Here is a 26,382-nt window from a genome sequence, read left to right on the forward strand (position 1 = left end):
GAAAAGAAAAGAATAATCTCATTCTCTTACAGTGCTGTGACAAATTGCTGTTTCCAGTGGTCATCTCAGAATCTACCAGGATGGATGTGGTGGAAAGTAAATGAAAACTCGGGGTGGTAATCGTGGCTTCTGACACAGCTTTGGGGATGACTTCAGTGGTGTTACTGGCACTGCCAAGTACAGCTGCGATGGTCGTGGTACCGGCAGTACGGGATGCTGCGGTTGTAGAAACCAGGACAGTAGTTGAAGTAGTTGGAAGATCTGAAAAGCAAGAGCAATAATAAAATTTGGTTAAAGTAAGTATACAAACAAAATCACAAATGGTGATATAAATATGGGGAGGATTGTTATGTTTACTGATTAGAAACAGAAATCAAATTCCAATTCTATTTACCAAATAGTCAGACTATCAATAGTTCTCTGCCTAAAGCTACGGAAATTATTTCCTGAAGTCAAGCCTAATTTGTTAAGAGTAATAAAGCACTCTGGATGGAAGGCAGTGAACAAGTTAAAAAACTTAGGGTTTTTTTCAGTACCTCAGAAAATACTGAATTTGTAGCGGGAACTATTTGCGCGTTAGGGAAAACTACACTGAAACCACCCGTCTCTTCAGGATATTGTCAGCAATGACTGTGGCCTCTCCAGTATCTATAGGGCAGTAACGTGGCAAATTTTAATGATTTATTGACCATTCACACTTTTAGTGCTGGGCCTTATCCCTTTTTTCCTCTTCCTGCTGTATCTTTTTCTGGTTATGCTTTCAAAAACAAGCAAGCTTTCAATAAAGGACACGACGATGCTGAGTTCCAAAGGCAGCAAGTAGCAGAGTACAAAAGCTAGTGTTTTGTGTTCCACCATCAGGCAATATATTCACTCTAAGTATGATTTTGTTGGAATAATGAAAGAGTGACACAACTGTATTTACCTTTGTAGCATTTTTTCATGTCAGGACCCAGCCACATATTGTCAGGACAGGCACACGTGTACTTGGGAGAATGGGGAGAGATCTGAGGTGCGGGGAGACACAAATAGTCACAGCCTCCGTTGGGCTGGGGGCTGAGCTCACAGGAATCTGGAGCTGTTCAAAGGACGGAAGAAAAAAGTTATTTTTCTAATTATTTCTTGTTCTTGGCAAAGAAATATCAGGCTCTCTAAGAAGACTCTTCCACTCCCTACCTCAATTAATCGAGCTGCTTAAGCATCTTTACAGTTTGGAGTAGAGCGAAACCTTACACGCGACTATAAAAACTGCCCAGATGTATAACGAATGGCAAGCATCACAGTGATGAGAGTAACTCGTTGTTACCAAAGATGCTAATTAAACAGCCATTAACAAATTGCAGACTTCTCAATAAATGCTGCTGCTGAATTAATTATGCAGGAACTTCAAACATTAGGCATTGATTTCGCGTTATTACCTGTGCTTTCTCTCATTGAGAACCACGCGGAAGCATTTCATTTACTAGTCGAATAAACCTGACTTAGGGCCATGATGCCCTGAGGACATGTCTTACCTTTGGGCTGCTTTAATTCATGAAATACCACGATGTCATGAGGATTATTGAGATTTTCTGCCAAAATGGAGATGTCCAAGCCATTCAGCCTGTTTGCGCTGAAGATTGCTTCATTTTCCAGGTCAGTCCAGAACACTCTGTCCTGCAGGAAACGCACAGGATTTCTGACCCGGCCCTGCTCAAATCCAACTCAAGTTGAATTAAACTCCAGTAATCACAAAGTCAGTGCACTGCGTTCTACCTTGGGGCACCTTCGGTTCACGCTACTTCTGCCTGCAGTGTTGTGGTTTTTTTTTTTTTGACATTGTTATTTCTAATGGTCAAAAGCACAGCCATCCTACATGTTTATGAAGTGGTTAGTAATTCTGAGTAGCGAGGAGACTGAGGTGAGCGAGCAGAGATTTGGTTAAGTACAGCAGAGCTGCATGCATTCTGGTTCTGAACCTTTTTTTTTTTAAAGACAGGGTGGATGATGTGCAGAACCAAAGGGACAGAAACTTTTGTTATTTCTGCTGATTTTTTTCTCCTTTCCAAAGAGAAGACCTGCATAAGCAGGTATCTATGAAGAGGCCAGTGCCTAGAGCACACCTGGAAGATGAGTATCTGTTTCTCTTTTTTATGAATATCTTTTGCATGGCATACTGTGATTGAAGGTACAAAATAACTGGTCAAGGAGGTACGCGGGAATTGCAGTTATCAGAGTTGTCTGGTCAGCTATGGCTGCTCCTGCCTGCTAAAAACCACCTGTATTTCAGTAAGGAAAGCCACATCGCTGGAGAACAAGGGCAAATCATCAAAAGCAAAAGGGTTCTCTGTTATTCTAACCAGCCATTCAGATGAGGAAGGTCGTACAGAGGTTAAATAACCCAAGAGATCCTTCCAAACAGTGCTGATGAGGGTAAAGCTAACGAGCACCAATGTGTTGGGGAAACCCGTGCCCAAAGTTAGATGCCTGCACATCACACGGGAGGAATAAGGGTTTTAAGGAAGAGGGTTTTGCTGAGTCAAAAGCCAACCTAGTTAAGTGAAATGAAGAGAAAAGGAGTCTGTGACACACACTTCGACAGGGAGCCAACCAGACACCTTCCTCTGCTGTAGCTTACCTACAGTGAGGTGCCAAAGTTAACACTTTCGTTCCTATAATTGTTTAAATAATCACAGCAAGGAGCTTAGCTCCACTGCCCCAGGCTAGTGATACTTGCAATCCTCTGCCAGGGGAGGAAGAGCTGGATTGTCTCTCCACTTCCACCCAGGCAAAGCAGGAATTTGAATTATGACTTCCATACCCCTGGAGCACTCCTGAGACGGGACGGGGAACACAAGAGTTTCAAACACATGCTTAGCATGAGATACAAACTGCAAGGACACCGTCAGCCCTGGGCCCTGCCACTGGGTACCTGCGTATAAACTAATGGCAGAAACACGGACGCCCACGTGCGTAGTAATTTCTGCAGATCTCAGTTCCTCCTTGACTGTACTATGTAATTAATTACCACACTGCTTTTAGTAAGGCGACAGTGTGACACTGAAAGGTACAAGAGTATCAAATCTACAGCACTAATTGGATTTTCAATGGAACATACTCAAGTAGGAGGCTGGAATTCTTTGTGAAAATGGGCTTATGTCTTTGTAGGATCAGAGCTATAATTTTGGGGAAAAGCGAAGTTTCACTGACGTTGTGGCAGGGTTTGTGTGTCACACCTGAAGCAGTTCAGCCTGAAAGAGAATTATCTGACCCTTTCAGAACTACGTGAACACCTTTTTAATGCCAAGTCCCCAACCTCAGCCATGCACTGGTGCACAGTGACTGCAGGGGGAGCCCTGCGAGTGCCTTGCTGGCACAGGTACTCCGGGCTGAAGCCTTGAGACTCCCGAGACATGTGAAAACGTTTCTGAGGATACTTCTGCGAATGCTGGGAGGACAACAGAAACAACTAGCTAACGCTGCAAAATTTAAGGGGCCATCCTCCCGTGAGGGTTCTGTGGGCACCAGAAAAATGCAACACAGGTATGCAAAAATGGTGTGAGACAAAGCTGGTGAGAGCAGCAGAGTGCTCCGCTGCAGGCTGAGGGGCTCCTCTGCGCCCGTGCAGCTCCTCCCAAAGTCCGGCTTTCAAAAGATGAGACATGTTGCAGTGTCACTCAGTGAATGGTTGTCCCAGCTGCTGATCACAGTAAGTGGCTTCTCCCTTCCCTTGCTAATAGTTTTGGCCCTTGCACAGACAGTTGGCTCAACTCAGATCAAGGAAAACCCACTACCCGTTTTCCAGTTCTGTGGGAAGTGTTACACCAGGCACCACCAGCCCCTCACGGACGCACCAGTACTACATTAGGTAAGAGCACGAGACAACGCATTGCTCCTGATTAAGAGCTTTAGAATTTTCCCCGCTGAACCCACGCCAGGTTAATCGGTTTCTATAGCAGCGAACGCCCTCGCTAAGCTTTCTGTGCTATGCAAAAGGCAGAGCTTTTAATCAAGAAGAGCTTTGAGACCTCTTGCAGTCTCCAGTCTGTTCTGCATCCGTTTTCAACTCTTACCTCAAACACAGCTAAGCCGAAAGGATGGCTCAGATCATCAACAGAAGAGATCAGAACTTTTCTGTTGCTGCCATTGAAATCAATGCAGGACAGCGAATGCAATTTGGAGTCCACCCAGTAGAGACGCTGATTCAGCAAATCTGGAAAGTGAAACACAATGAAGCAAAATTACACACAGCTCCTGCAACTCTTTTTCTCTTGCCCAGCATGTTTTTCCTGCTGGCAGCATGACTAATCTCTTTATTATTGGGCCCTTTTTTTTTTAACACTAGTTCTGATTTTGAATCGGTGCCCAGATATACTGGGATAAGACCCTATAAATAAGATTAAAAAGGAGGAACATTCTGTTGTGTGTGGGGGGAATGCCTGACTGACAGCTTTGTGCAATGAGGTTCTTTTGTTACCAGGAGGAGCCGGCCAGCAGCAGTTTGGGCTTCCCAGAGTCACTCCATGAGTGCCTGAGCGAGAAGCTTCGTCCCTCTCAAGGCTATTCAGTCCTTGGCCTCTTGCTGGAGAACAACCACTGGGATTCAAATGAAACACCTCTGAAGGAGATGTTCGATTGACACATTTTCAGTGAAGAAGAATCCTGGGTCCAGGAACCCTTCTTGTGCTGCTGGGTGGGGGAGCGCTGGTGGTGGGGACACTCCCGCCACAGCCAGCTAGGTTTTGGGGAGGGTGCAGGCAAGGATCCTGGGTTAGGATTCCCTGGAGGGAAGGATCCAGTGTTATTTAGGATGCTGAGCACTGTATTTCTCTTCCTGGAGCAAATTCACTCATTTTGGATGAGATTCACTAAACAGAACGCACGTGGATGAGTGCCAACACAAAACAAGTTCTGTAATTAAACAAGTCATTAATTAATTTCTTAATTACTAAAGGACAACATTATTTGTTCACAGCAGTAGTACTTCAACACTATGGTAGCAGCATTTTCTCCTACATCCCTGTCATGGCCAGAATTTTCAAATATAAAACCACGCAGAGAACCTCACATCTGCATGGCATTAAATGCATACGGCTGTACCTGCAGGAAACCTCCCTTCCACTCCTGCAAATCCACGTGGCAGCGAGAACAACCACAGCCCTCTGTGCGCCAGCAGGATGCAGGATACAAGCCAAGATGGGTTCCGTGTCACCACCTCCACCCAGGGCGGCTGGGCAGGCACGCTGAAGGCCCCTGCAGGCCGCGTCGCTTTCCTTGATGCACCGTGCATTAATCAGTCCAATGAAGTATCGTGACACTGCTCCTGAGACAGGTCCAGGTCCAGAGTCACTACCACCACGGACTCCCTGATGCTTCCCGGACTTCCAAAGGGTTGTTGCAGCTCTGCATCCTCCCCAAAATTTCCCTCTGCCTTAAGGCACACCTGAAAGCAACTCAGAGCTCCTGCAGTGTGAAGTTCTGACTGTGGCAAGACTTACCACATATGCTTGCTACTGAAATAAAATTGTCCATGTTGGTGAGCATTTCCAGGATTTTTATGTGCAGGTGCCTTTGCAAAATTACTATTTTGTTTTCCTATTTAACAATAAAAATAAATTTACATCAGCCACAGTGGATGCTGTAGCTCTAACCTGGGCACTTACCAAGTGTGATGCCATTTGGCCACTCAATGTTGTCAGTCACCAGCACTTGCCGCCCCACGCCATTCAGGCCAGCTTTCTCGATCTTAGCTTTGTCTCCCCAGTCAGACCAGTACATGAACCTCAAGGAGACACAAGCAAGAAAACAGTCAATTGGATCCTAGTGTAAGAAATCTGCACTACTAATCGGAGTAGGAGGTGCACTGCTCTCTCCTTAATAGAGCAAAGCCCCTCAGCCACTTCAGTTCATTCTGATACGCACCTAGTGGAGCCACATACTGTCCCACAGGGTACTCTGCCACAAAACTTGCACCAGGATGCAAAATGTCACCTTAGTAACCCCATGCAAACTACCTCCTGGTGTGTCTGCTAGGTATGTGGACTTCACTTATCCAGGCAGCCCATACACGTCAGACAGGCTACTTATTTCCCAGCACAACCTGTGTGCCTGGACCAGCTCAGGCCCATCGAACACACGACCTCACCATTATTTTCAGAACTTTCTTTAACAGCAGCGGCCTTCCAAAGAGTTAGTTGAACCATCTCGGCAGTCCCATTTAAGTTCAATGGATCTATCTATCTTAAAGGGCATCTGTAAGTCTTGACGAGATGAGAACCACCCACAAGTTCGTAAGAGAGGGAGAAAGAAGACTAGAACGTCCCTGTTAGTGAAGGGAGTGTTTGTGGTCTTTACGCCTACCTCCTTGTGGGATCAACAGCAATGGCTCTCGGCTCACTGAGGTCGCTGTTGAAAAGTGTCCTCCTCCTGCTTCCATCTGCAGTGGCCACTGAGATGGTCTTGTTTCCGGAATCTGTCCAGTAGATATTCTTATGAACCCAGTCTATTGCCAGTCCTTCGGGAGAGTTCAGCTGGCTGTCTATCAAAATCACCTGCTCAGCGGTGTCACTCGCTTTGTCTATGTAGGCACTGCAAAGACAGGATTCATCACAGGACTGACACACAGCACAGAGAGGGCCGTGCAGATGTGCACGGGGTTGGACCTCAGACAGCTGAATGCCGGGTAGCACCACTCCAACCCCACGGAAAGAAAGTACACATGGAGCAGCGTGACCGACACAGAAACCTTTACAGCTGCGTGCTGCCTCCTTCCATGTTCTCCTACAAATTGTTCTCATTTCCCTGTATCTGGATGGCAGGCGTTTGCAGAACAGGGAACTGTCACTTTATTTTTCTACCTGCTTCCTGCTGTAACTGCACGATTCAGCAAAACATTTGACTTCAGGCACGTTAACTTCAATAGCATCGATTCATGGGATTTATGGACGTTAGAAATACAATCTCCAGTGCTCTGCTGAACAGAGATGAACTTGGCATGCATATAAACGTGCTTAAATGTATTGTAGAATTAGGACCTGTGTAACTAATTATGATTCATCAAAGGAATTCATGGACCTGCATTAATTTGGCAATGATCTCTTATTAGATACAAAGAAAATGTTCAGCAAATAGCGGCAGCCTCAAAATCTTTCGAAATATTAAAAGGCAGCAAACTCCACGTGGATGTTTCACAAATAACTCAGTGTTGCTCCTACAAGCACATGGTCTGATTCTGCTCTGTTGCCCCAGCACCAATATCAATTGCACTGAGCGAACTGAAATGGAGTTATTCTGAGTTTGTATTGGTGTTCCTAAGAGCTTAGTCTGGCTCTTAGAATAATTTGGTACATCTTAAAAAAGTTATCAACCACAGAAAGGGTTTTTTTACCCTCTGAACATCTGAAACTCCAAGATGATTTACATTTTCTGTCCACTAGCCATCCTGCCTTTGGTCATGGAATGAGAAGATAAGTCATACGGGAGCTGAGCTCTCAAGTATCAGATCAGATACTTGGAAACAAACATCTAACCCTAGGAATTTTTAACACTGTTTTATGGTCTGTGTCCCAGGCTGGGATGACTATGCAGAGTCAGCCTGGATTAACAGCAAACTGCTGCATCTTCACTATATGGAATGGTTTTGCTTTCTCTCTGACCCAACACCAAATGAACGGTATCACTGGGGTTCTGCAGGGCATCTGACAATGTTCCCAAGACTGTTGTTTTAATCTGCTGGGTACCACACACTCTGACTCTACAACTCCAGGTCGATTAATTCCTGCCCAGTGAAACAGCCATGTTCACGCTTCCTGTCCATCACTGTGGCGAGGTGCTGTGCCGTACCCTCAGTGTGACTTGCTGCACTGGTGGGGAAGCCAAGAGAGGCTCCTGCAGCTTCGTGAAATACAGAGATGACACTGCAATTCTCCCAGTAACTAAATACTGTAAAATATCTTCTGGCACCCCAACGGGGACATCACCTCAACAGGAGAGGGACTGGAAAGGCAAGGGAGGTGAATGTTAAGAAAGGTGGGATCTCTTGCTAGCAATTACCTCCTGTACCATAGTTTTCACCTGGCAACAGCCTCTTACAACTACAGACTGCTTTTCCCCCACAGGACTCCTGCAGGCAGAGTCCTGTTCTCCATGGACATGGTGGCCTTTGTTTAGAAGTGTTTGATATTGGTGATAGTAGCAGTATCTTAAACAGCAACATTAATTGTTATGAAGTTATGTTTGCACAGCTTGGTCTGCAGAGAAGGCGGGATTTACAACAAAGCTAATACAAGTAGGAGTAAGAAAGAGAAAAATTCTGCTGTTTGGAAGAAGAAAAAGTTGGTACAGTCAGGGGCTCCCAGCGCCCCAGGGCATTCCCTGTCAGAGTGCTGCAGAAGGACCAGTGTGTCTTGAATAATTCTCTGCATATGAATACGAAGCCCTTACCTGTGCCTACAGAATCAGTCATAGTGAAAGCAGTCAGCTTTTTTCTGAACCCTCTCCCCATTTTCAGAGCCCCACAGGGCTGCTCAGGTACCTGCCTACCTACTTCAATGCTCCATACTCAGCACAGCCTGGGCAAATTGCCCGGCCAATACCATGGGAGCTACCACAGCCTGCAGAAACCCCAGCTTGGCTCCCACGCACTGAAACCCATCAACCTTTGCCTGATCGTTAGCTAAAATCCAGAGCAAATCACTGTAGCAGCTGCAATAGGGTGCAACAGCTATGCAAATCAGAATATACAGGGGGGATTTTCAGCGCATAAATTAAATGCATTTTTGACTAGGCACACCCACAAGCCCCGGTACATAATACTGTGATGGTGGCCATAAAAACAGCTGAATGAGGAGGGAGAATGAGAATTACAGAATGCATACTGTGGTCAAGTGCTGTGAATTTAAACCCAGTCTACCAGAGACTGGAGTGGGCAGCGAGTATCCGCGTTGCTACCTCCTTGCTCCTGCCATTTGCTTCCTTTATGCTTTCAGATGCTGAGTCCTTTGTGGTTTCACGTATAGCAAGCACACAGCACAGCGGCAGTCTCACGCAGCACTGCTTAGCAATACTGTGACTCAGTAAACAAGAGTCTATGTGTAATTGCACAAATGCAGCAGGATCTATTATTGACGAAAAGCCTTCCTGTATTATCAAACCAGATAACTGCACAAGCCATAATTTTGTTATCAATTACGGAAAAAGCTTATCAAGTCTGGGCCACAACAGGTAACCCAGTAAGAGAAGAAAAGCCCTCAGGTTCACTGTACCCTGTATTTTTCTCTGCAGACTGTCCTTAGGGGGTACAGACTAAACCATAGCCTTGGAAAGGTACCAATACACACATCCTCTCCTGCTCCTTACCTGTAGATTTTTCGGTAGAATAAATCACACCAATATATTCTGTTTGTTGCCACCTCTACATCCAGCGCCACAACATTCTTCAACATGGGAATGATGCGAGAGTAGTCCCTTTTCACCAGGTCTATCTTACGGACCTCATGGCGATTGGTGAAGATCAGGTATGGACTCTTGCCTACCACAGAAAATAAGCACATTTGTCATTTTACCAGCTGACGCAAGGGCTACATTCAGCTTTCATTTCTCGAACAACAACAGAACTGTCAGCCACTGATAGTTCTGCTTTGTAAGAAAAGCTTTACACTGCACCAGAGGCAAATGCAAGAGGCAGAGCTATCACACACGGATCTGGAGAACCGCAGCACCTCTGTGGTCACGAGATGCACGCTGGCTCTTGGTCTGCCCGTTCTGCTAAGCCACAAGCAAAACTCTGGGGAATGTTTTCACCTTCAATTACACATTTTAGACACAAAATACACAGGCCACATTTTAGTGACTCATGGCCAGGACAAGGAAGAGACAGCCCTTCGGGCTAGCTGGAGGGAATGGAGGCAGACAGACTTGAGGCACGATAGAGCCACATTGAATCCAGCAAAGCCAGGACTGGTTGCCAGGGAGGAATTTTTGACCCTCACGCCCATGCAGAACTCACACAGTCCACCTGAGCACTAGGCCTCAGGCAGTTCATGTCTCTTTTTTGTGGGCCAGAGCCTGCAGCCTGGGTGCTGGTGATACCGCTACTGCAGTCGTGATCTCAGGCCAGCCCAGGCCATCGCCTCTCGTGGAGCATGAAGTTGACAGGGGAGCACGACACACAGAAACTCAATAGTTATTTTGCTTAGAACACCACCTTAGACTCCACAGTGGGCCCCATGGAGGCCAGTTTCCTACTGCAGGAGGCAGACACCTATGTCTGCAGGCTCAGATCAAGAGATGCACATCCCTGCCCTCTGCAAGTAGCACAGCATGTGACTCTCTGGGTTCTTAGGCGTCACTAAAATAAGCTGCAAATCAAACAACTGAAGCTTTAGTTCCTCTTTGTGCATCTCCCTGTTTGAGGTAGGGACAGGATGGGAGGCTCAGAACAAGCTTTAGTGGGTTAGACCGGTTTGCCTCCAGCAGTGTCCAGTAGAAGATCCTAACAAAGAGCGTCTTTCCACTGGGAAGGACAAAAGGGGATTGAGGAACATGATACTGAAAGGGGAGCAGTGGGACAAGGTTCTAGCACTGGAACACATGGTGCTGCAGGGTTCCCGGCACAGACTCTCAGGCACAACATAATTTTCTAACCAACAAGCAGATCAGTGTCCCAGGATCTGGGTCAGTCCTAACTCACTGCAGGTGTAACACTAACAGATTTTATGAGGACAGCTGGACACTGTACATACCATATAGAACTTGGGAAAAAGAGGCCACACGGATGTGCAGGATAACACTAGAGAAGCAATTTTGTATTGCAGGGAACTCACCCTTCCCCAAGAGACCGTCTATTTCCATTAATGAAACCTTCACCATGGCCAGTGCTCAGTCTTGCACAAATCAACTTTCTATCCCTCTGACATTAACATTCATTTTTGCAATAAGGTCAAGCAAACTGCTGGTTGGTATTTGCATAAGAAGTTGGGAGAGTGGAGAGGTGGCTAACCTACCACGCTTTAATTGGGATGTTTTCTTCCTTGTAATACTACTACCACTAAATGTTTTTGCTGCACTGTTTTTAATAACACCTGTCAAGAGACTTTCTTTTCTGGTTTCAGCTTCAAACAGCCAACTAGTGACTGTAATCTTGCTCTGTACACTGTTAAAATATTCTGATCTGCATGATCAGTAGTTCTTGCCTAGAGACGCATCTGCTATCACTGCAGCAGTTCTGTGCTGCTCGAAATGAAGCTTCTTTGCTTGCTTGCTTTGCTAGTTTCCTTTTGTTTCCGTTCCCCTAGCCTCAGCCCTGCAAGCATGTTTTCTTATTGGAGTTGTGATGTTGAGCAAGCAGAGTTTAAGTGCCTGTGGGGTTGTCTTACCTACAGCTTTGCAGTTCTTCGACAGGGTGTCCATCTCATATCCCTCGTAGCACTCGCATTTGTAGTCCCCCTTGTAATTAATGCAGATCTGGCTACAAGCGTCTGGATTCTCACATTCATCTATGTCTGAAAGGAGTGTTTGAAACCCATCAATAACTTGAAATCAAACCATCTGTGATGGAGCAATGCTGAAGTGAATATAATCACTTCTCTGTATGGTGAAACACAAGGGACTGCTGTTTGCATGTAAATTACCTCCACACGTTTTTTTATCCAGAAGCTTGTATCCGGGTGGGCATTCACATTCATAACCGATCTTCAAGTCTTTGCATATGTGTGAGCAACCACCATTGTTCATAGAGCATTCATTAATACCTGGAAGGGATATACAGATTATCTGTGATATAGGAAGGCTTTTAGTTGTAAAATGGAATAAAATTAAGAGAGGTCGAGGTCCTCAGAAATTTTCCCATACCTATCAGCTTTTGGTAGCCAGGACTGGCCCCACAGAGCATACGAGTGACTTCACAGATGGGGAAGTCACCACCATATCACTTTCTTGCCTCTTCTTATTCCAAACCAACACTGTAGGATCATTTGGACTGAAAGCTAGTGGCTACATGAACAGGGAGCCCTGGGGATACAGCGTATATGAATCTCTGCATCTCATCTCATCAGAGAGCTGCTGCTTTGAGCATGTTCTGCCGCATGTGAGAAACTTCCAAGGGACCTAAGGGCTCTCTCCAGGAGACTCCTTCTTCCCCATGCACTGGTTTATGTTGACTTTTCTGAACAGTCTCTCTGAGCTTTAATAATTCATGCTGGGGGAGTCTCATCTCCCAGGGGCCAGCTATTTTGAAATACTGCACCATTTTCCCATCTAGCTCCAAGGAATGATCTATGTGAAAATTCCAGAAAACACCACAGTACAGTCTGTCAGAGATACTCCATTAGCACTGAGATACAGCCCTCCCACAAACGCCTCCCACACGGCAGTCTCTGCTGGCAGCCTGCATCAGCCCAAGTGTGCAATCTATGAAGCAACAGTCCCATCCTCTCCTGGGTCCCTCTCTAGTCCAAGGCCACCTCTCTGATCCTGCTTTCAAGTGCTGAAATGAAAAACAGACTAAATGGATCCTTGTAACTAGAACTGAATGAGAGGCTGAGGAAAGCTGGTTTCCTGTCACAAATAACATCTCTTGGTCTTGTAATTAACCTACACAAGGTGAAGCGAAAGTCCTCTCCCTAAGTAAGACTGCTGAACAGCAGCTGTGGGATTTCAGGGATAGAGGGCTCACTAGAACAAACACAACTGATTTGCTTCAATCTGTAATGCAATTTAAAGGCAAATTTTTCATTTATTTTTTACTTCTTGCTTCCTTGCACACTGCAGGTGAGCAGTACAGCAGAGCCATTAAACCAGTGCTCTTGGAAGACAATGAAAACAACCACAAGCCAATTAAGTCAGTAAGACTAGGAAAATATCATGCCAGAAGGAACTCCATCTCAGCTCTGGGATGCTTTCACCTTCCTATCAAAGACACACACATACAGATATCAATACATTATTAATAGAGCATGTTCACTAGGCTCCAAGAAGGTGTCCACAGACTCACACTGTGTTGTCACTGTTCGATGATGTTTATTAATGGCTATCACCTACTCCTACCTTGCATAAGCTTCTAGCAAATTGGGTCATAAACATGCACAACTGCTCTCTGCAAAATACTACAAAGGCTGTTTCGACTGACAAGCAAATCCTCACTCAGATGATTCCCCTGGTTTCAGAGGTGCTTTGTGGAAAGGATTTAGAGACTGTAAATCAAGTGCTGGTTCACTTGCTGCACTTCTCAACAGGAGCTGAGGAGGAGCCAGGCAGAGATGTTTGCCTGTTCTCTTTCTACTGGGCAGCTGCTGCCCATTACCCAAACTTCAGCGGTATATTCACCGTCTGCCTAAAATAAGACAAGTGATGTTCTGCCTTGTGCTGTGTTTTTTTTTTTTAGGAATCTCGGAGGGCACTACAGTGCCTAGCACACAGCTAGACAGATGCACCAAGATGAGGAGTGTGCCCTGCACCTCCTGCCTTACCCGTGGATTACTTGTGGGCAGGCATTACATTCACAGCAATCCACACCATTCTGCACTCTTAAAGAAGCATGTTTCCTTTGGGGGCTGCTCTCTGCTCAGCTTCCTAACTCAAATGATACTTCACTGCCAGCCTCCGACTGCACCAAGTCAGCCACAGCACCACGGCAAGGTTGAGCACCAAACCCAGCTGTGCCATGCCACTGCGTGGTCTCCTGAGACAAACTGGGCTGCCAGCTTTGTTGGGAGACCTCCACAGACAGACAAGTTGCGACACCCACTCAGAAAGACAGGGAGATGTGGATTAGTGTGGAAGAAAGCAAGGGCATACTGAAAGGACAAGGTAAGAGCATCCTCACTAGGCATGCACACACGCTTGTCTGATACAGAGGAGAGACTGACAGTTCTTCCTGAATGCAAGTTATTTAAGAGGCTGGCACTGAGCTCCATGCTACTGGTGCTCCATGATGTCATGGAAAGTGATGCCTGTCTGAGACATTTCTGCACTGGGGAAAAAAAAAAAGCGTTTGAGTAACACTCCAGACTGGGGCTGGTGCCCACAACACCTGGTGGCAAAGAAGAGAGAGGGGCTGCCCTTGGGAGAGGAGCACTGCTCTCTGGCCTGGGCTTTCCATTCTGCTGACTGACATCCCTGATGCAGACCCGGCTCTCGTGTCTTGCTCATTCTCACTAGCCCAGAGCTGGCAGGACACTGCAGAGAGCAACCTGCTGTCATTTCTAAGGGAAGCAGCAACAATGTGTAAAACCCAGAAATGGTTGAAGTCATCTCTCAGTGATTGCTGCCGCTCTATGTATTTTCACCTTCTAAGCATGTTCCCAGTGCTAAATCTTTATGATGTTATCATCATCTTACAAATCCAAGATAATTTAGGCAATGAGGTCTGTGCTGTGGAAGACACTAGTATCTGGGGAGAGGGGGAATTCCCGGCTCCTAGTCCCATGCTGAGTTCATACATCTCTCCAAGAATAAAAGCTGAGCTGAGAAGGGCACAGTTCAAACTTGCAGATGATCAGATTAGGCTACTAATTATATTCATATGAAGGGTGATGAGAGAATAAAGGCAAGGAAAGAGGAGCAGAGTGAGAAATAGCATTAGCAGCTACATGTGGTTACACTCAAAGCTGTGAGCACCAGATGGAGGAGAGGGGAAACAGTTACAACAGGAGCAACACGTAGAAGGCAAGTACTGTACCACATTCTTTCAGAGGCTCGTCAGACCAGTCCCTGCAGTCTCTATGTGAATCGCACACTTTGCCTCCGTCAATGCACTCTCCACTCTTACACTGAAACTTGCTGGGACTTTCACATGCTGACTCTGTCATGTCGGGCAAGAGAGGAAAGCAACTAAGTTAGATGAGGCTCATGACAATAAAAAGCCTGACATAAAGCTTCAAGAGGGTGTCATTAGCAGAAATAGGATGAGATTAAGCAAATGAACATTAAGCCTGAGTATCATGCAAGGAACTTTTCACAACATGCAGTCTGCCTGGTCAGCACAATCATCTCTCCCAAGCAACCCCACTGCAAGAATGGCTTAAAACTCTCTACAGGAAGCAGCCTGCCATGGCCCAGAGGAGCAGCAAAAGCCTCTTCCCTTTCCAATGGCCACGCAGCTCTCGCAGGCTTACACAGCAGAGCATGAGGAGTGCAGAGCTGTCTGTACCTACCTTGGACGCAGCCTGCCTCATCGCTGTTGTCAGGACAGTCATGCACCTTGTCACACTGCTTTGCTCCGTGGATACAGGTCCCATCGCCACACTGGAATTCATCCGGCTGGCAGGTCACCAGAGCTTTAAGACAACACATTCAAGCATTAGCCACACAGGACCTGAATCTTTTGTGTGATACCTTTTAGCCATGTATCTCTGACACTGCTGGAGTTTTGCACCCCCAGTCAGCAAACGGCACAGAGCATCATCTGCTTCCACTCAGCCACTGTCCCTCCGTGCCCCTCTGCCATCCCGGATCACCCTCTACATCCTTGGGAAGAGCCCCAAAGCCCATGTGAGCAGATCTAGTCAAAACAGAATCAGTGCAGGCTGTGAAGCTTCTTCAGTGAGACACAAGAAAGCAACTGGGCAGCAAAACTGTCAGCACTGGAGCACCTGTGGGGTCTTCAGTCTATGTGAGAGGCCAGGCTGCTTTCCAACTAGGAGTGCAGAGTAGGCAACTGCAACTGCTCCTCAGCTCTCCTTCCTTCAGAAAAAATAATATTTAAGATATATTTCAAAACATGCTCGGGTTAAGGGCATGGGCAAGAGACATGTATTGACTCTCTGCCAAACCCAGTGTGGTCACATTCGGGACGAATCTAGCAACACAGACATCATCATTTGGGTTACTGAATGCCCATGAGTTAACAGACCACTGGAAGGCAGAAAAGATCCACTGCACTGCAGCTTGGTGTTTCTTGGCATTACAGGCCAAAAACATAAAAACATCTCCACAGCATCAGGCCAGGTTTCAAGCCTGAAGCTCGTTTGCCCAGGTCAGACTATTACAGACTCACAACGTATCTGATGAACAGCAAAGCTGGGGAAAAACATAAAACAGACAGCTGCAATGACCATACTAAAAGCAGTCATGTTTCCCTCCCCAAGGTTACACTCAGTGAGAGACCTCCCTAGCTGGGACCAGGCCTGCACTGACAAAGGCTACAGGCACTTGCTAGCCAGCAAAGGGCTGCAGCCCATAGTTCACTGGCAAAACAGGCTCCTCCTTCCTGGGACGTTACGCAGCTTACTTCTGAGGAGCCCATCTTGTAAATGTTTTCTTAAAATCCTATTAAGGCAGAGCACCCTGGAGAGCTCTTGATTCTAGCCTTTCCATCTTGCTGATTGCACCCTGGTATCATATGGCAGAAAATCACTGCCTCTGAATAGCTAGAGGGGGTCAGCACTGATGTTACTACATGGGAGGCGAGAGCTACGTGGCAGACCTTCCTTGACAATTTGACAAACTGGCTCTAACACAAAAATTACTACTTTCAGATAAACCAGGAAGAACTATAAACATGAAGTGAACTTGCATCAGTACCACAAAGTATTAGTTGCACAAAGGGTCAGCATTACTGGTGATTGCATCCCACAGGATGCAGGATCCAGGTTCACAGCTGCTTCACTGGACTTAGCTCTAGTGCATCTTCAACCGATGAAGGGCACAAGAGACAGGAAAAGCCGCAACTGCAGGGCTGGTGGGGGAAGGGAGAAATCCTGCCTTCGGAAATACACAGTATTCACATGAGAAAAGTTTGGAAATAGCACTGCTCCTTGGAGAGGAAAACCATATGCACTATATTCATAAAAAGCTGCAAAGCAAGAAAAAAATTGCAAGCAATAAGCATAGTTATGGGACCAGCTGTGTTGCCACATTTCAGCTAATAAACTCAGGCACAGAAATGGGAAACCTCAGTGGGACATCTGGGACAGCAGCTCCAAACTAAGCATGTGGGAACTGCTGCTCTAAATGGAGAAAAATGAGGGAGAGGAGGAAACAAAGCCGTGGTCTGGGACAATCACAGACGACAGATCTGGAAGTGGCACTGAGAGCTCCTGCAGGGAGGCAGAAGCACTTCTCCTTGAACCGTTCCTGCCATGTACAACCACCTGCCTGGAGAAAGACCTGATGATGGAGACACCACTCTCCCCCTAGGCAATCCCAACCTCTTCCAAGCTAAACCCTGGCCATGGCAAAGCTTTTCCTACTGTCTAGCTAAAAATTCCCTTGCCACAATTATTTCTTGTCTTCACCCCCAACATGAAAAACAGTTTACTTCACCTTTTATGTAGCAACTTCTAGGCGTGGAGACAGGAAACGATGGTCCTCCATTGCTAACTACAAGTATTAATCCCTCGCAAAAGTGCTACATGCAATTAAAGCCAACAGGGGTCTTGTCTTTCCTGTAGTAGAAACGGGTCTCCTGTTTATCAAGTAAATCTGCATGGCAACAGCCACAGATTTGGAAGGCAGCCGTTACAAAACCTACTAATTGTCCTCAGTTGTAATCTTCAAAGCTCTTCTAGAAAGCAGTTATAGCTAGATGCTAAGAATAGAAAGGTTTCTAATCCTAAAACAAATTTAAACGAAGGAGAATTTTTCAGGAACTGCAAAGACAATGTTGCAAAAGCACCACTAGACTGAGAAAAATGACAGCACAGCTCCCAGCCTTGCTGCTACGAGGACTGCAAAACACAAACATGGGACCATACAACATCATTGCACAAAGCTTTTGCTTCAAGAAGAAAAGACATAAGTCTGGAGACCAGGTTTGGTTTCCTGGCTCACTTCTCACTCCAGCAGAGCTGTGGAAGTTCAGACCTTTGAGGAATAGCCCCTGAGGCTCTTAATGGACATCCAAAAAGAGGAGATACAGTAACAACTCTTACTGATCACTAAGTTATTAAAATGCTCATACAGCATTTCTCTTTTGGTGTGATTTTCAGTAGGAGGAGAGAGAATACTATGTTTATACCTGGCCTGGAGAGCATCAGCTTGAGGGGAGAGGGCCAGGAAATTTTCTGCCCTGAAGCCAGGACACAAACCCATCTCAGCACCACTGGCAGAGTCGACAGCAGGTCACCATCAGGGCCATTCCCGAAGCAGAGCAATATCCCAAGGAGAGGGAAGAGCTGCGCTGTTTATTTGCACGAGATGTTCAGAAAATTGCTGTGCTATTTTGGGGGGTTTAAATCAGTGAAATCTCAGCAGTTTTATAGACATCTCCTCTGCTCTGCAAATCAAATATGAAACAATTTACAAAAGCCCTGCTAAATTAACAGGCATCAAACAGACACGCTTCCTATTTACGAATACTGGGCACAAAGCTGTACTGCTCAAATTCAGCAGATACAGTCCAGATTCCAAGTCAGAGCCTGTGTTTCTTCTGTTTTCTGTTTGTTGTTTTTTCTTCCCCAAATTAACTTAATCTCAAGAAAACACCAGCATTTGCAAAATGTATCAATCACATTTTATAGATGGGGAGCCAGAGGCACAAACGTGTGAGGTCGGGTCTCAAGGGATCTGTTTTCTAGCTGTCAGTTGTAAGCATTATTTTTTCTCCCTCCTGGATACCCCCTAATGTGAGTTGCAAAGGACATTTTAAAATACAACCATTCCAGATTTGGGGACTAATTAATCTAACCTAATGTTCACTTTATAAATATATATACATATTTTAATATATATGCTAGGGAAAAAACCTCAACCACTCAATGTTATCACTCAGCTTTCCTGAAATGACTCATTCCCTCCTATTTATTTGCTGTCTTGCTGCCAAAACCTGTTCACCAATTGTCACCCTTCATTTCTGCTCTACTCATTTATCCCCCCCAAATGATTATAATAAATGACTGGTGACGGCCTTGTGACATTTTTTTAAAGCATTAGGTCCCATCCCTCTATTTTATACAGTGCAAACCCTACATGATTCCCACTTGCAAGAGAAGACATAGCGCTGGTAGCTGCAGTTTTAATCAAGTCAAACCTAGTGGTGCTTGTGCCATCCCTGTTGCTAAGGGGATGGAGCAGTGTCATATACCTGTAACTCCCTGCATACCACGCGATACCAATCTCAAAATGAGGATTTCTGGAGAGGAAAATAATAAAGGTCAATCCCTAAACTCTCCAGTCCAACAGCTGCATTTAGGGTGGGGAAGCAATATTAGTTTTGACTCTGACCCAGACGATGCATCAGCTACACAAGTGCTCAGAGCTGCAAGTCCTCTCCTGGCTACTGGCTTAGAGATTCCCCTCCCCGCGGTGTAAACAGCAGCAGGCTCAGGCAGCTCTCTGGCACCGGGGAGGTTCCTAGTTTGCATGGGCGTAAAGGGCACAACCAGGCACTGCAGCAGCTAAAACTTCGAATCCCACTGTTTCCTGGCCCACAGGACTGAAGGCAGCAGAAGCGGCTCACATGCCCGTTTCTCCCGGGTAGATAAGCTGCACATTGTGCAGTTACTGAGACTTACTGGGAAAAAACCTCGGGCGCTAAATCTCTGCTAGTCAGGGATATAATTGCCTCAAGACACTTCTGCCACATTTCCTCCTTCCTCCACTGGTTGTCAGCACCGTGCTGTGCTGCAGCGGTGTCCAGCTGTGTCCTCTGCCCCAGGGAGGCTGCCCTTGGCATATCTGAAGATGCTACTTGGTGAAGTTGCTCTGTAGCTGACGGATGCTGTCAGAGCCGCGCTCCTTTTGGGCCTCACGTCTCGGCAATCTGTGCTCAGCCGGTATTGCTGGTGCCTGTCAGGTCAAGGAAATAAGCTGGGGAGCAGAGTGCTCCCTCTGCCTCAGCAAGGTACGTGGGCACAGTCCCCTCCTCTCACCCAGCAAATAACCAAGGTAAATGAGCCTCGTATGAGTCTTAAAAAAACAATTTCAAGTTGAATAACAGGGCTTGAAATCCCATTCTAGTGACGTTTCACCAGAAAAAGACATCCCTAAGCTGCTCCCCTCTTTTTTCACCACTTGGAAATAAACGGGAGCTCATTTTTCCCCTCTCCTGAGTTGTTTAAACTCAGCCATCCTGCCACGTCACTGTCACTTCAGGAATGCAACCTGTGGGACACAGATAGGTTCTCTTGCTGGAAGCAGCCTGTGCCAGACACCAGTTCTTCACCTGTGTTTGTAACACAGGCCTAGCCACTGCCTCCTGATTCGGAGGAGATGCAAGTACAGGATTGTCTGCAGGAAGTCTGGAATGAAAATAGGCACCAAATAACACAGGCTGACCCAGCTAGTGGTGCACGTCCCTGTTGGACATGCTCCTGCCTGGCTTCCTTATTGTCACTTTACACTGAAATGGATGCCAGGAACCAACTTTGTCTCCTGATTCCACTGTCTGTGCGATGCTGCCTGCCAGGGGCTGTGCTGACAGCACGTCAGACCCTGGAAGTATTGCCTGGGTACCTGCTGCCCAAGGACTCTGTCAGCTCTTGTAACACCTTCTTGGAGATGACGGAAAAGACATCCTACCTATTCCATCCCTACTCAGTCGAAGCTGCTCTCTTCCTAACAAAACATATTTGGCTTCTCCTACTCTGCTCTCACCTCTCTTTTAAGAGTCCTTGGTTCTTTCAAAGGCACAGCAGCTCCAGGGTTACCTGTGGCACATCTCCCTGCTCTCCTGCAGTGTAAAAAGCGGTGTCCAGGACTTACTACATCCTCCTCCACTTGCTAAAGAAGCCACTGAATTTACATTTGCCTCTCTCTGCCCAGGAGTGAGTCTGATCCCCTGCTCCTTGAAGGGCTCTCCCACACAGCTGCTCTGAGCTCCCCACCCTGGGCTCAGTGTTGTCACGTCTATGAAAAGATGGGGCTGGCAAAAATGGTAAATTTTGTTAGGTATCTTTTTGCAAAAATGTCTGTTTTCTGCAGCTGGTTGCTGCCTTCTTCCCCAGAGGTGGCCCAATGTCAGAGCTGCTAAATATACACAGCTATGTAAATATTTTATTTTATTTCAATCTTGTGATTATAAATATTTTAGCAAAACATTTTGCTCTTATTTTCTTGTCTGTCTCTCTCCCCTTCCTCAGGTAAGTGACCAGCTTGAACAGTTTAGTGGCTAAAAACGGATGAGACATTCAAAACACCACAAACACCAACAACACCATGTTAAATGCATAAAGCCAGCTGAAAAGAAATCCATTATTTATTAGCTCTGTGCCTTTATCAAGCCAAGCTCAAAGTGCATTTCAAACTGGATTCTTCAGAGGTGCTGCTCTTGACTGCCTTGTTCAGTATACTCTAACTTCAGAGGCAGAAAACTAATTATTTTTTTTCTGCTGATCATGTATTCCCTTTAGCATGGCGGCTTCTAACCTCCAGGCTGTGACCCACCATGCAGCCAGAAGGGCTTTGAACATTTTTCCCATTTTCCATTCCTTGTCGTTCTAGTGAAACAGATCTCTTCTGAGGCAAGGCACCATTCAACAGCTCTTGCACCTCCTCTCTGAATCCTCAAGGAAAAAGCATAAAAGGAGTCTGGAATATACCTGACCCTGCTGGGTCGGGCACCCAGCCATGCGATTTGGGAAACAAGCGCTCCTTGTCAGGCACACAGCTGCTGCATAGACATCAAAGACTTGCTTAGAACACAGCCCACAGCAGCCTTCTGGCCCCTCTCCCCAACAAAGAAGAGCCCTCAGCCCTGCCCTGCCCCTGCAGACACTCACGGCAATCCTGCTCATCAGACTTGTCCTTGCAGTCTTCGTCCCCGTCGCACTTCCAGTTCAGGTGGATGCATTCACCATTGCCGCACTGGAACTCATGAGCCGCACAGGTGTTGAGGGCCTTGGCATCGTAGCCACACTTGTCTACGGACTCGTCTGACTGATCCTCACAGTCCGGCTGGTTATCGCAGACCCACAGCTCTGGGATGCACACGCTGTTGTTGCACTGGAACTCATTGGGGTTGCAGGTCAGAGGGGAGCATTTTCTTTCATCACTGCCGTCCCCACAGTCATTGTCACCGTCACACACGAAGATGATGGAGATGCAGGACTTGTTACTGCACTGGAACTCATTGGGAGAACAGGCTTGGGAAAAACAAACAGGTGAGCTGTGAGGTCTCCAACCCACCCCTCACCACTGTGCCAGCTTTAGCACATTAGGAATATCAGAGACAGCAGGAGGGCGAGAGCACAAAAGCATTATCTGGGCTGTCCTAACCCAAAACATTTTTCCTAATGGCAAAGAGCAGGTGAAGACGCAGTGGTCATCACCCCAACCGTGCCATAGGATGCATCCTCTAGGGGCCACGGGTAGCCCTGAAGAAGGGGCAGTAGGGCTGCGAGAACTGCAGGTAGGAAAAGTGGGGGCCAGCTGCAGCGCTGCCCGGGTGTTGAGGCCGGGTGTATGGGGTGACAGCACGGAAGGAGCGGGAAGGCTGCAGGGCAGGCTGGAGGTGTGCTGGCACACGCCGGTGGACTCGCACAGTGCTTCGCTTTGCTCGGCATTGACATTATCAGCTTCCTGACTTTCACAAGCACAGAATCAGGTTTCAGGATTTCACAGTGTGCCTGGTTTTGGACATATTAAGTGGGATGTGTAGGGTAAATATTTAGTGAGTCGAGCATCAATTTAGCTGCAATCTGCCAGTAAGGCCCTTTACAACACACTGAATGCCTTCCCTGGAAATCACAACTCAACATTAACATACAAATGAGGCGCTTGTCAGATAGGAAGCTGAGTGGAGTACTCTCCTCTGCAAGCCTAATGGACAGCTGAATCAGAGAAGCCTGATCAAATTAAACTTTCAGGTACTCCAACAATGTGCAGTTCACAATCCCTTTATTTCATCAAGGTGTGGGGGAAACAAAACCCTGGAAGAAATTCTCCACAAGTACTTTTATGTAGTTACTTAAAAAAGAATTCTGCTTCTGCAGTATCAGTCGTCTACAGGAAAGTTATGGCTTTGATAAATTACAAGTACAATAAATACATACAAATAAATTACAATTATCTTTTTTTTTTTAACATTGCACTTGGGGGGTCTTTTTGTCTTCAAAAGCGGAACTATTTACTGTCATATCTGCAGAGCCCCTACGATAAACCACACAGTTCAGGTTGTACCAAACACGGCAATGGCAAGTGCATCTGGACAGCAGCAGAATCTCTGTAAAGGGAGTTGTCATACCCCAGCTTCCAGCCAACGACAGGAACCCAGTGGTATTCTACTGAAATACTATGTCTGTTTTATACCTGGGAATGAAAATCTATTTATCTAACAATTAAGAACACGTTCACTTGTACACAGACACCTATTTACATTCTAGCTCGCAAACTTCCCAGGCTCTCCGTTAAACTAAGCAGCCTGTAGTTTTACATCAGAGCATGACAATATATATACTTCTCCCCTCCTGCCCTGTGCTCTGTCCTACTTAGTCCCAGGTTTTCCAGATGTTACTGTGTCTACCAGAGTAGCAATCTGCCTAATTAGAAGGGAAGAGGTTTGCCTTCCTTGCTGCAATACTACCATGCACTGGCCACGATCCAAGACCCTCCGACAGAGATAAATGTTAAAGAGAATCTCAGCTGCACTCCGCTGTGTGCCCAATTTGACATCAATAATTAAATGCAACAGAGGGTGGTCACCAAAGGAGCATCTAGTGTTAGACACCAAAGTATCATCCGGTCCAGGCTGGTTGCTCAGGCTTCTTCTGTAGTCAGCAGAGTATTTTGGATGTAGAGAGATGCCCTCAACAGCCAACTCCTGACACCTACCTTGGGATAAGAACTGTCCCTTGGAGGGGCCAATGCTGCTCTCCTCTCCAAAGAGAGGGAACTGAGATCAGACAACTAATATTAGGAGATGAATACCTCTCTCATATGGACGTGAAATAGGAGCACAATCGGGTAGAAAAGCATCTGAAAAAACCCTCTCGCATGGCAGAATTGAGACCATTAAAATGCTCTGGCTTTCACCCAAATTCTGCTCTTTTTCTTCACTGAGCATACTTTTCAATCCTTATCCCATAACCAGAAATAAAATAACCTATTAAACCTACTGATCAGTACACAGATGAATAACCTAACACTCTTTTCAGATGATGCCAAGTGGAAATCTAAGGTAACAGTTATAATCTTACCAATCTATTTAAAAAAGGAAATAAGAAACAGCAATATTTCTAGGGCTACATAGAGTTTCTGTAACAGATCAAGGCTAAGAAGAAGAAATTGCTTTTCTGGCATTATTTTGATGAATCTCAGAAACTGATCACTGAGCAAAATTTTGCGTAGTCCTTTGATCCCTAATTTTTGGGCAAGGTTGCAATGATTTTCACACTCCAAATGTGCATTAATTTCCTTTCCCCCAACTGTAACAAGCCCATCTTTTTTCCCTCGTTGTATTCCTGGTCCCACCTCCACCCCTCCTTCTGTCTGTACGCACTTCCCTTCAGAAACCTGCTGCATTGGCAAATTAGTGACTGATAAACATATGCGTGGGATACAGACAATGGAAGTTTGCACAAAAGCTCCTCCTCTGCACCTACAAATCCCAGTACAGATATAAAATTATGGATAATCGCAGCCAGAAAATAGAAGCAGTTCAGCTTTTGTAACCTCTCATGAGGACTTTCTCAGTGAAGCTTGTGAATTACTAGCTAGAAAAATTGCACGGTCATGATTATTTTATTTCTCTTTAAAAATTAAATTTAGTGTGATGACAGCACTAGAGACTACAAGTTCTCCCTCTGCTGAACAAGCACAGCAGCCTGGCTGTTGCTAACTCCCCCTTCCCGCCACCACAGTCCTTAGGTGGGGATCAATCTCTGCAACTCACTGGCGCAGCTAAAGACAGGGCATCACCTGCACTGGGACAAGGGCTGGGAGGCAGAAGAGCAGCTCTCTGTGCTCACGTCTTCCTGCCTGCAGCTACAGCAGCCATGTGCTGCTGGGACAGCTAGTAAGACTGATGGGCTGCAACCAGTGTGCCACGACAAGGAAGCCACTGGACAGCCACTAGAGCTGTCACAGGGGCCACTGCTGTGCGTGTACTAGCAGCCAGTGGCAGTGCCAAATGGGAGCACATGGTCCCTCACTGTAGAAGGCTGCTCTACGCACCTCCTGGTGAACTCAAGAAATAAAAAGGTCCTTTTCTTCATTTACTGACCTAATGACCACCTTCAGGCCAGCTCAAATGGGACAGTTCCTCCCGGGTCACTCGTGCCTCCAGCGGAGAACGCGTCCACCTCCGTGTGCAGCTGGCTCTCCTGCTGGCCACGGGAAGGCAGATAACGTCCCAGTTCCTCTCACCCTTCCGTTATCCTCTCTGACAGCTAAAATCCGCAGGGCATGCCAGGATAAAGCAAAGCCTGCAGCTTCCAGCCACTCGGGGACTTGCTCTGGCACAAACAGGCAACAGAGGAGAAAAGCTGCTTACAGTCCCTCTGTATCTAGGCAAGAGCCAGCACGCTTGTCCTCTTCGGAGTCCCCTCTGCGGGGTTTGGTGCTGGTTTGAAGAACCTAATAAAAAGCAGCACTACAAATTATCCTTACATAGCACCTGGAGAAATGAGGATAGGGAAGTAAAGTCCCAGGGACAGTTTCCTTCACATCTCCTTTCATAAATCTGTCAGGGTACCTAGGCAGCCCCATCACCACAGCATTCCACTGCCTCCAGAGCATTTCAACAGAAAACGTGTGAATAGTAATTAAATGATCATGGGGGTATTTCTTCTTTGACTTGAGCAATTTGTTTGCATTCTCTGATTTTGCTACCTGTCCTAGTGTAAGCCTATTTGTGCAAAACAAAGCAAACAAATATTAGCTTGATTTCCTTAGTGCCAAAGAAATTAATAAATGTTGTACTCTAAGGTGCAAAACCTACTTCAAATATGAAGTGATCCCAGTAGAAATCTTGGAAACGTTTGTCAAGAAGAAGTGTTTAACCAACAGGCTTCAAAGCAATAAACAAGAATAATTACAAAAGCTATGCTGTAGAGTACTGTAATCTGTTAAAGTTCTTCACAGTTTTAGGAAGCAAAATATCACATCTAAATGATAGTGTACATGTGCCTTGGCCTATAGACAATATATACTAGAGGTGTTCTGCATTAATTTCTGCCTTGTACTATATACCAGTACATAGGGGGCAACTGCCACAGCCTCCAGCTGCAGCCTTGACACATCTATTGAGGGAAGTGGAGCAGAAGCAGTTTTTGGATAGAAGAAGTCTTAACAAAAAGAGAGAGCGACACTGCAGTTGTGGAGTTAGTGTTTCAGTAGTGGCTGCTTCTCTTTTGCCTGGAGCCAGGATTTAACCGGAGGCTTTAGTGAGCAGTCTGGTGCAGCAGCGACAATCTTAGCTCAGGCATTGCACCAAAAAATTAAGATAATTCTACCACATGCTTTTAAGTGCTTATAGAGAAAAGCAGAATGCTCTGAAGATACAGAGCACTCTTTGAGAACTGTAACTTC

At 46.2% G+C, this 26,382-nt stretch overlaps 1 protein-coding gene across 4 annotated transcripts in view; it reads right to left on the bottom strand.

The window, feature by feature from the left end:
- The window catches only part of LRP8 (LDL receptor related protein 8), a 190,327-nt gene that overhangs the window by 5,787 nt on the left and 158,158 nt on the right, over positions 1-26,382 (bottom strand). The window contains exons 5-16 of one of the 4 annotated variants that reach the window (XM_074597007.1): positions 21,636-21,998; positions 15,132-15,254; positions 14,660-14,779; positions 11,610-11,729; positions 11,355-11,480; positions 9,337-9,508; positions 6,340-6,567; positions 5,643-5,761; positions 4,053-4,192; positions 1,515-1,656; positions 926-1,078; positions 31-261 (exon numbers count right to left, since the gene is read on the bottom strand). In XM_074597007.1, the coding sequence (XP_074453108.1) occupies positions 31-261; positions 926-1,078; positions 1,515-1,656; positions 4,053-4,192; positions 5,643-5,761; positions 6,340-6,567; positions 9,337-9,508; positions 11,355-11,480; positions 11,610-11,729; positions 14,660-14,779; positions 15,132-15,254; positions 21,636-21,998 (2,037 nt within the window). Of the gene's footprint in view, positions 1-30; positions 262-925; positions 1,079-1,514; positions 1,657-4,052; positions 4,193-5,642; positions 5,762-6,339; positions 6,568-9,336; positions 9,509-11,354; positions 11,481-11,609; positions 11,730-14,656; positions 14,780-15,131; positions 15,255-21,635; positions 21,999-26,382 lie in introns of all 4 variants that reach the window. The other 3 variants (XM_074597006.1, XM_074597009.1, XM_074597010.1) reach the window with 3 other exon arrangements.

Source organism: Larus michahellis, chromosome 8 (genome assembly GCF_964199755.1).
Source record: "Larus michahellis chromosome 8, bLarMic1.1, whole genome shotgun sequence".
NCBI classification, from domain to species: Eukaryota; Metazoa; Chordata; class Aves; order Charadriiformes; family Laridae; genus Larus; species Larus michahellis.